The sequence below is a fragment of the Stomoxys calcitrans genome, chromosome 1 (assembly GCF_963082655.1).
Source record: "Stomoxys calcitrans chromosome 1, idStoCalc2.1, whole genome shotgun sequence".
NCBI classification, from domain to species: Eukaryota; Metazoa; Arthropoda; class Insecta; order Diptera; family Muscidae; genus Stomoxys; species Stomoxys calcitrans.
The window spans coordinates 184,190,169-184,200,774 of NC_081552.1; the positions used below are offsets into that span (position 1 = coordinate 184,190,169).

General features: G+C 38.7%; 1 protein-coding gene across 1 annotated transcript; it reads left to right on the top strand.

Moving 5' to 3' along the window:
* The first annotated feature begins 296 nt into the window (after window positions 1-296).
* Window positions 297-8,893, top strand: LOC106085980 (CUE domain-containing protein 1). The gene is made up of 3 exons (XM_013250470.2): window positions 297-784; window positions 882-1,684; window positions 6,819-8,893. The coding sequence occupies exons 1-3, from the start codon at window positions 623-625 to the stop codon at window positions 6,838-6,840; spliced, it is 987 nt and encodes a 328-aa protein (XP_013105924.1). The 5' UTR covers window positions 297-622; the 3' UTR covers window positions 6,841-8,893.
* The last annotated feature ends 1,713 nt before the right edge of the window (window positions 8,894-10,606 follow it).

The following is a 10,606-nucleotide window of genomic DNA, read 5'->3' on the forward strand; positions in this document are numbered from 1 at the left end:
TCTCGTAGATGATCGGTTTAGTCGGGCTTTACTGCCAAATATCTTTCTTTTGCCCCTTTTCAACCAATGATTTAAAATGTCATGGTTTATCGGTATAACAGTACAGTGACGCCCTCAAGCGGTACATAGTCTAACCAAAGGTATCAGTTGTACTCAAAGGTTGTTGTCCAAGATGTTCAGAGCAACAATCGAGAATCGTATATGAAAATCGATTTAGTGTTATCGATTGCATTAAAATCGAATGTTGACAATTTCGACTACTGTCAAATGCTTAGAGAAAGAAAACAGCTGTTAAAGTATCACCAGCCTCTTGCTTGGTGTACCCTTATTTGTTTTGTCGAACAAAAATAAAAAGTGTCGTAAATTATATTTTGGTGAATATGTAAAACAATTTGGAAACGCATTTCTTGAAACAAAAGTGTAAACGCAATTTCTGTCCAATCATTGAAAACAAAGAGGGGCGATTTTGTGTCACAACTGTTGTGGATTAACAGAAAGAGTGGATACATCAAAAATTATTCTACTCTTCGTTGATAATAGATTTTTGTTGTGCTGCAAAAGGCAGGAGTGCGAGGAGAGCTGTTTATCGAAGGACTCAAGGGCGGCAAAGGCGATCAGCGAAATGGCCTCGACAATGCAATTAGAATTTGCCCAGGCAATGTCGGATTTTAAAATTATGTTTCCGGACATGGACCGAGATGTGATAGAGGCTGTGTTGAGGGCAAATCAAGGAGCTGTTGATGCCACCATTGATCAGCTGCTGCAAATGTCCACAGATAATCAGGTGAGTGAATCCGGGCAACTAGTGAAATGGTGACAATTATACCTTACCTTGATTTTCTGTGTGTGTGTTTTTTTTTTGTACTTTTGTTTTTGTGTAGAATGAAAAACTGCGCAACGAACTGGAAAATGTTTCGCCACAAAGAAGTCTCATTAACCTGAGCGATAGCGATACCGAAGCTATTAGCCGGCACACCAACAAACCACCAGCAACTGGTCAATTGATAGATGTTGACGATATCGATGGTATTAATAGCGGCATGGAGAAATCATTGCCTGCTGCCTCGGCGCTTATGAATCTCAATACCAATTCACCGAATCACAGCACAGGGGCTTCGCCGAAAGTCAGGCCACCTAGCCAAACAACCAAATCATCGCAGGGCAATACACCCAAGCGTTCACAAGCAGTGCGCAGCCAGTCGGCCATCAATAGACGCTGGAACCCACCCATGCTGTTGCCTTTGCCAACGACATTTCTACGCCTAAATCCCATGAACAGTGGCGGTGGCAACACTATTGCTTTGCCCTATGATCCCAATCGGGATTTTGATTTGCCGGATGAACAATTCGCCATGATGCTGCAAAACGAGGAGTTTATGAATCAGCTGCGAATCAACCAAGAGTTCATGAATGCTTTGGAGAAAGAACATGGAGGCAAGGGCAAGCCAGATGCCGATGCGGACTTCAAGGATCGTTTGAAGAACATGGGGAAGATGTCACGTAAAAAATTCCTGCAAGTGGCTAGGGTATTTACATGGCAGCGCAATAAAAAGGTAACAACGGCCAAACAAATCGATTCCTTGCCTCTCAAAGAGGAGCCCAGTGACGATGAGGAGAACCATCGAAATGTCCACACCAGCAGCGATCACTCACACACACAAAGTTCCCAACAGCAACAACGCAAGTAAGTCTCTTCTCCATATCAGATGTTTTGGGGAAAAGTTATCTTTGCCATAAAAAAGGAGAAGAAGAACTTTTGCCGATTCCTAAAGACTTGAGTTCTTATCATCATTTTGAGTTGAGTTATCAAGGCTTGTTATAATTTGAGTATACTTACATACATGTTTATTTTGTTTATGAAGATAAACCATGCAAAGATAAAACATTCATATTTACCCACTACGTGCGAAAGGGCTTTCAAAACAAAAGACGAGACGTTAAAGATTGAATCTCATTTATTGTGTCATAAACCAAAACATTCAACTATTGTTATTAATGTACTCTACATACATCTAAGCATATTGTCAGCGACCAGCCCAGTCTTATACATTTGTCTCTTTGGGTTTCCTTTATATATCTCTGCAACATTTTATATACGCCTTTTTCTTTAAACTTCACCTTTTAATGAATCTCTCTCATATGATTTTATATAGCAACTTATAATTTATCGTATCTCTTCCTTTTTAAATGTGTGCAATATTTATACATACATACGTACGTACGCACATACACATGTGTAATATAGTAATTATGTATCATGTTAATTCATAGCTGATGTTTTATTTTTGTTAGTTATTTAAATTTAAGCTTTAATTTTTTTATATGAATTTTTTGTGTTTGTTGCAATATTTGCGTAAAGAAATTTTATTTTAAATAAAATAATACTTGTAGTTTTAGTTAGTTTAACTAGTTGGAAAAGTTTTTTAAATCTTTAATTGTTACCCAGTGATTGCTGAGAATCGAACCCTTTTAAAATGGCTGAGCAACGGCCAATTTTTATAAGGCATTGCAGTTATTTTTACCTAAATAGTTTTTAAATGATCCCTCAATCATTGCATTAAGGAAAAAAAAGGGAGACTTCTCTAATATCAATGCGCGCTGCCCGTTCTATGTTGTGCCTCTATAAGTTTGGTTGACAGGAGGAGTTGCAGTGCAGTACAATTGGCTTACTGTGCACTCTAATGAGGGTTCCGATTTGGCTGAAATTTTACACGTAGTATTTTGACTTCCAACAACTGTTTCAAGTACGGTCCAAAGCTGTCTATAACCTGTTATAGGCCCCATATAAACCGATCTCCCGATTTGACTTCTTGAGCCCTTACAAGTCGCAACTTTTGTCCGAATTGGATAAATTTGTGCATGTGGTGTTTCGTCATGGCTTCCAACAACTGAGCCAAGTGCGGTCCCAATCGGGCTATAACCTGATACAGCTCACATATGAGCCCTTACAAGCCCGTAGTGTTTTGTTATGACTTTCAAGAACTGTGTCAAATACGGTCCAAATCGGTCTATAACCGTATATAACTCCCCTATAAACCGATCTCCCAATTGTACGGACTGATTTTGAAACCCCCGAAAGCATAATTCTTAACCGATTTGGATGAAATTTTGCATAATATCTCCTACCTCCAACATCCTTGCTAACTATGGTCTGAACCGGTCTATAACCGGATAAAATTCCAACTTACCCATTTTTCTTCCTAAGCCTCTATGGAGAGCAATTCTTTTCAATTTGACTGAAAATACATGCAAGTATGGTCTGAATCTCATATACAAACGGATCATCCAAATTTTTTTTATACCCTCCACCATAGGATGGGGGTATTCTAATTTCGTCATTCTGTTTGTAACACCTCGAAATATGCGTCTGAGACCCCATAAAGTATGTATATTCTTGATCATCATGTCATTTTAAGTCGATCTAGCCATGTCCATCCGTCTGTCTGTCTGTTGAAAGCACGCTAACTTTCGAAGGAGTAAAGCGAGCCGCTTGAAATTTTGCACAAACACTTTATATTAGTGTAGGTCGGTTGGGATTGTCTTGACTTCTTGAGCGGCTAGAGGGCGCAATTCTTGTCCGATTTGGCTGAAATTTTGTACAACGGCTTCTCATCTCATGACCTTCAACATACGTGTCTAATATGGTCTGAATCGATCTATAGCTTGATACAGCTCCCATAAAAAACCAATGCGATCCATGGTGGAGGGTATATAAGATTCGGCCCGGCCGAACTAAGCACGCTCTTACTTGTTTTATTTTACCAACGAGCAGGGGATGTTGTTGTTGTAGTAGCAGTTTGTTTTGTTCTATTTTTCCTGTGCTTGATTCTATTGAGCCTCCAGATCCAGGAACTCTGCGACTAAAATGGGGTGCGTCTGTTAGGATCTGGGTCTGAGTCGAGTGGGTCAGACTGGGCCGATAAACAGGTGACGTGTGTTATGTGGTCCCAGGTCACAATCAGGACTTACATCCTGTACGTTGGCATCAATCCTTGCACTATACGAGTTGAGGCGTCTGCATCTGCCGGACCGTTATTGACTCCGAGCTATTCTGGATTGCCTGGGGAGGTCATATTCTTTAGGTGCAATAGTCCAAGGACTACATTCACCCGGTAGCTATTTACCGCATCTGCTACCATGTCTGCACGATTGTTGTCTAGATTCGCATGATATGCCGCTTGATCTAGAGGTTGGATTGCTCCAAGTGTTCCAGTTACAAATTTCGCTTATGTTTGTTGACTAACCTGTTTATTTCCAGATTGAACTCGTTGATTCTGTGGTTAGTTGGGTCCGTACAGTGAATCCCACCACTGTCTGCGCCGGCAAATTGGGCCGCACTTGGGTTATTCGACCGGCTGGTATAAAGCGAGCGGCAGCTGCGTTAATGATATCTCGGAATTTCCTCTCGGCAACTAGCACATCCGAGGAGGGTGTCAGTTCACTGAAGCGGCGATTGGTGTATTCTCTGAAGCCAGCCCAATCGGCCTTCTTCTGATTGATAAACGTCCGCCGCTCAGAGGTTATGAAGTCGGGTGATCGGTCGATGGTGAGAATTATGGGGAGGTAGTCCGATCCCAAAGAAATGACGGCTTGCCAGGATACATCACTTAGGAGATGAGGAGATGCAATGGAACTATCTGGCGAGCTCCTACACCTCCTCGTAATCCTAATGGAGGCATACTCAATCACAATCCTCTTTGTTAACCCGCCCGCCGGTCGTTATCTGGAGGAGAATGCCATGAAATGCGATGCTCATTGAAGTCCCCTAGAACCAGACATTATGGCCAGATAGTAGCCCTCTTATGTCGGGCTTAGAAGCCTGGCCGTTAATTGGGACACAGCTACCAACCGGCGGTATGTACACGTTGTATAGCTCTATCTCGGCAGTACCGGACATGACTGCTATCCCCATTCCTTAAGCGATCCTTAGGTAGCACATTGTATCCGTGACAACTGTGTCAGCTGCAGGTATTGGTCAACTTTGTCTCTTGTATCGCTGCATGCAATACGTTCTTTCGTCTCATAAAATCCACTATCTCGTCGATCTTTCCTCGGAGACCGTTGCAATTCAATTGCAAAAATGATACACTTCCCGGCACAGTCCTGGCAATATTGGAGCTGGGATGCTGCTGTTGCGTGGGTAAGGCCATCCGACAATGAGGACGCAGAAGGCGACAACGCAGGTGAAATTCCCTACACATGCAAATGCACTGTGTTGGCGGATTATTGACATTTGTCTTGAATATCTGGATGTCGTAGTCAGTGGAAAAGATATTTGCCGTAAGTCGATTCGACACACGAACAGTTTGGGCGAAAAAGGAATTATCTCTGTAATGCATTCTTTAGTCAGCTGGACAACCAACCACAAACGGGTGTGAATTCCTGGAGAGTTTCGTATTTCTGACAAACATCCTTTCGTCAAGAATAAGAAGGCGGATAGCGGTGGTACACACACCATGATAGTAATGATAGAACAGTGCCACGCAACACACGTTGCGACGGTGTTCAAGTGGAACACTAGAGTTGATTACCGTACTGTCTCCTATCAACACTATCGCTCTCCTCTAAACACGGTCGAGTAGCTCCAAGGATATCTTCGAAGCACCGGCCTATACATGCGAGTTGTATTCCATCTTCGGCCTAATGTATGTAGTTTAGATTTTTAGAAGATGAAGAGAAGTAGTTGCGTTATGTCTCGTCAAGCTCCTGTAGTTGAGCAAGCTCGTTCCGGTCCAAAGCACCGTTCGCCGCGGGAACAGAGTGGCCATTTGTTACTTAATGGCTTACCAATATTTTTTTGGGCGCAACTATTCATTTTAATTGAGTCTTGATACCCGAAAGCAGTAAGTTTGTATAGCCCATGACAACAGCCTGCATCGTCACAAACTTGAGGCAATATCTCAAGGACGTTGGAGTATACAAATGACAGTATATTAACTATCCCACTCCAATAGTTCCTAAGTTCCTGGCTTGTAGACAACTATCACCATCAATCTGGCAACTGCATGGCGGCGATGAAGTCCTTCATCTACAGGGGCTGCCGTCTCAGTGTACAACAACAACAAACAAGCTGTCTTAGGCGACATCAGCAAAGGTTCTTGGACCCATGTTTCTCTTGTTAGCCTTATTTCTTTTGGACATGGGTTGCCCTTCGGCTGATCGCAGCCATTTGTCTGACTACTGTGCCGTTTTCGTATCTAGACATGTAGCCTCAATTAAGAGAACCAAGCGTATTGGTTTGCTTGAGATAGCCTAGGCAAATTAAAGACAAATGAAGATAAAATAGGTTCGGTCTTGTTCTCAAGACTCGAACCAGGTGAGTTTACAAAAAGCCAAAAAGCCTGTTTGCCGGTTAGTTAGCACTACGATCTGATACCAACTCCTCAGCAGTTTGGTCTTTGGAGTCCATTCTAAACCTACTTTCCGAGCTCTAGAACTGCCGCTCTACTCGAACTAGGCGAGGATAATCAACCGCCTAGTGATAATATTATCATAGCTATCCTTTAGTGACTTATCTATTACGAGAATATTCTTCAGGAACGAACAACAAAACATCTACTCCGCTCAAGGGTTCAAACAATAATCAAGGTGTTACAAACAAAATATCAAATTTAGTACACCCCCGAAATCGGCTAAATAAATAGAGTTATATAATCTAAACTTAACGTTTATTGATTTAGCTTACTCATAAGCGACTATGATTTAAATTTTTTTTTTTTTTTTTGCTAACTGTAAAATAGTTAATTTTTGTTTTTTGTTAAGAATAATATTTTGAATCCAAATATTACAATTACCCATGTATGTATTTTCCATTACAGAATAATCCAGCGAAAAGTATGAATAAATGAATAAGTAGTATTATATTAACATAAATATGTAGAATGATGATTGTTCATTGTAAATCTTTCGAATGATATTAAATGATTATATAAGTTTATTAACTAACTGTAATGCATCCATTAAACGAACGAAAAAAGAACAAAGCCAAAAACCAAAAGATTCCTTTCTTGGTTTAAAATTAAAAGAAAAAAAAAAACAAACTAAGAAAATATCCATAAACATGAGATACATTTATCATATAGAACCACTTTATAGCCTTTAAGAATTATTAAACATTTAATTAAAAATATTAGACTGATTTAAGAAACTCTTTTTATTTTTGCTTTAATCTGTATTTGATTTCAAAGTTGAAATGCTCCCAAAGTGCTTTTAAAATTTAAGTAAATATTTTGTTTATCTTTTAATAAGTAATCAATTAAAACTTTTGTTACCTTAACTAAGATTATTTCTTGAAAAGTTCATGAAAACCAAACACATTGGATTCAGTTCCACAAGAGCAAGTTCAATATACAGTCGGACCTCGATTATCCGGGAACCTCCATTATCCGGCATAGAAAATATATTTTTTTTTTTTCAATTAACTCGATTATCCGTGATTACCTCTGTTATCCGGGAGTATAAGCACCTTTTACGTTTGCAAGTTAGCAAATTTTCCCACGACTATTCCATAAAGGAACTGGTGACACATTTCTCACATATCAATGAGTAATGTCCAATTCAAGTTTAAGCTCAATGATAAGGGAACTCCTTTTTATAGCCGAGTCCGAAAGGCACATCGTAGTGCGATACCTGTTTGCAAGGGGTGTTGCACAGCTGATTTTCTCAACAGCATTTGAACCCGGGCATTCTGCGTCATATACGGACATGCTATACTCTGAGCTATGGCGGCTCCAATTTATTGATTACGGTTCAAAAACATGAAACAAAACGAAACTGGAAGTGTTTGTCTGAAAGCAGTTTGGCATGTCATGATTAGAGACCGGGTTTTATGCAAATGCATATTTTGAACGGATGAACGTATTAAAGTCCCAATTTGACACAAATGTTTTTTGAGCAAAAATAAGTTGTTTTAGGCTATTTAGGTTTTGCATATTTTGCATATCCATATGCTAAACTGGTAAGGAAAGGCGAAAGTCGGGCGGTGCCGACTATAATACCCTACAACTACCCTATAAACACAAAGTGGGAGCTATATCTAATTCTGAACCAATTTTGATGGACCTCGGCGGATGTCTTCAGATGGGTCATTAAAATCCTCGTATCAAATTTCAAGCAATTTGCAAATGACAACAAATTACCCAGAATCTGACGTACATTTATATGGTAGCTACATCTAAATCGATTTTGACCAAACTTCTTAGAAAATGTGACAGTCATCGAGGAAAGCTTGTGCACAATTTTGCCAAGATTGGTCAATAAATGCACTTGCAGTGGCTTTAGAAGTGAAAATCGGGCGATATACATATATGAAAGCCATGTCTAAATCTGAACCGATTTTTATGGAGTTCACTGGTAGTATTAAGAGTCATAAGAGAATTCTTCCTGACAAATTTCGAGAGAATCGGTTAACAAATGAGCACTTAATTGCAAAATCGAACGAACATATATATATATGGGAGCTATATCTAAATCTGACGCGATTTCGACCAAACTTTATATATATATGTGGTAGTTGTCGAGGAAAGCGTTTTACAACATTTTGGGAAGATTGGTCAATAAATGCGCTTGCAGTGGCTCTAGGAGTGAAAATCGTGCGATATACATATATATATGAGAGCTATATCTAAATCTGTATCGATTTCGTTGAACTTTCCGAGTAATGTCGAGAGTCGAAAGAAAATCTTTCCTACCAAATTTTAAGAGAATCGGTTAACAAATGACCATTTTATTGCATTATTACTGCAAATCAGGCGAACATATATATTGGAGCTATACCTTAATCTGAACCGACGAAGCCTATTGAAATTGGAAAAAAATCGGTTCAGATTTGGATAAAACTGCCATATATATGTTCGTCCGATTTGCAGTAATACAGCAATAAAATAGTAATTTGTTAATATATATATATATATATATATATATATATATATGAAAACTATATCAAAATCTGAAGCGATTTCCATGATATTCACCAGTAATGTCGAGAGTCATAAAATCCTACCTGCCAAACTTCGAGAGAATCGATTAACAAATTACCATTTTATTACTGCAAATCGGACGAACATATATATGGCACCTTTATCCAAATCTGAACCGATTTATTCCAATTTTAATAGGCTTCGTCTCTTCACCGAAAAACATGCCCGTACTAAATTTGACCTGTTGTTTGTACACAAATTAACATTAAATCGAATCGGAATGTGATTCGGAGTCAATCGGTATACTTATCAAAGGGGGTATCTCTCCTTCTGGGTGTTACACACAAATGCACTAAGTTATAATACCCTGCACCACAGTAGTGGTGTAGGGTATACAAATATGCAAAAACGCTAAAAATATACAATATGCTAAGATTATGCAAATTGATTTATCGACTTTAAAACGCATTATAGAACTCAAAGTTTAAATGGACCTATCTTAAATTTTCATCAAATAAACAGTATAGATGTCTGTCACAATAGAAGCAACAATTGCCTTCATAAGTTTTGACATCGGAAGGGGAGCGGAATCTCCCACTACCCCCCAAAAAAACCACCCAAAATCAAAAGTGAACCGATGGGACAATATGGGTTTTAGGTGAAAGAGAGAGGGAGTATAAAACGAAACTTATAACAAAATTTGGGGTCAAGTCCCAGGGGCCAGAGGGCTGCACCAAAAATCGAACTATTTAGGTAATCATGTGCTCATTTTAGGTGCTATCTATCAATCTATATACACTGTCGACCCAAATAAGGTGGAATTTGAAATATTTTTAATTGTTTGATTGAAACATATATATTTTGTTTTCAAATGTGTTTATAAATTATAGTTTTGTTTTTAATTCGGTTAATATTTTATCTAATAATGAACTTAACATTGAATTTTTACTTTATATTTTCCTTTTGTAACACAAACTATATGGCATATAAGGAATTTCAAGTGACAAAATAAAGTAACAATTCTCTAATAATTATAAAAAAAAAAATTAAATAACTTTTAAATTGAGTACGAAGTTGACGCTCCTTTGTTATTTATGGCTTCTTTTAATCTTTTCGGCATACTTAAAGCAAGGTTCTTCAAAGTATTTATTTGTTGGAATTGCTCTCCATTCACTTTGCATCCCTAAATGTTTGAAGATTTGATTTGGATTCCATCGGGATTTTGCCTGTTCTAAGCTTTACACCCTCCACCATAGGATGACGAAATTAGTATACCCAATTTCGTCATTATGTTTGTAACACTTCGAAATATGCGTCTAAGACCCCATAAAGTATATATATTCTTGATCTTAGTGTCATTTTAAGTCGAACTAGCCATGTCCGTCCATCCGTCTGTCTGTCGAAAGCACGCCAACATTCGAAGGAGTAAAGCTAGACGCTTGAAATTTTGCACAAATACTTCTTATTAGTATTGTAGTAGGTTGGAATTGTTAATGGGCCAAATAGGTTCATGTTTTGATATAGCTGCCATATGTACCGATCTTGGGTCTTGACTTCTTGAATCTCTATTGGGCGCAATTCTCGTCCGATTTGGCTGAAATTTAGCATGAAGCGTTTTGGTATCATTTCTAACAACTGTTCTAAGTTCGGTTCAAATCGGTTTATAGCCTGATATAGCTGCCATATAA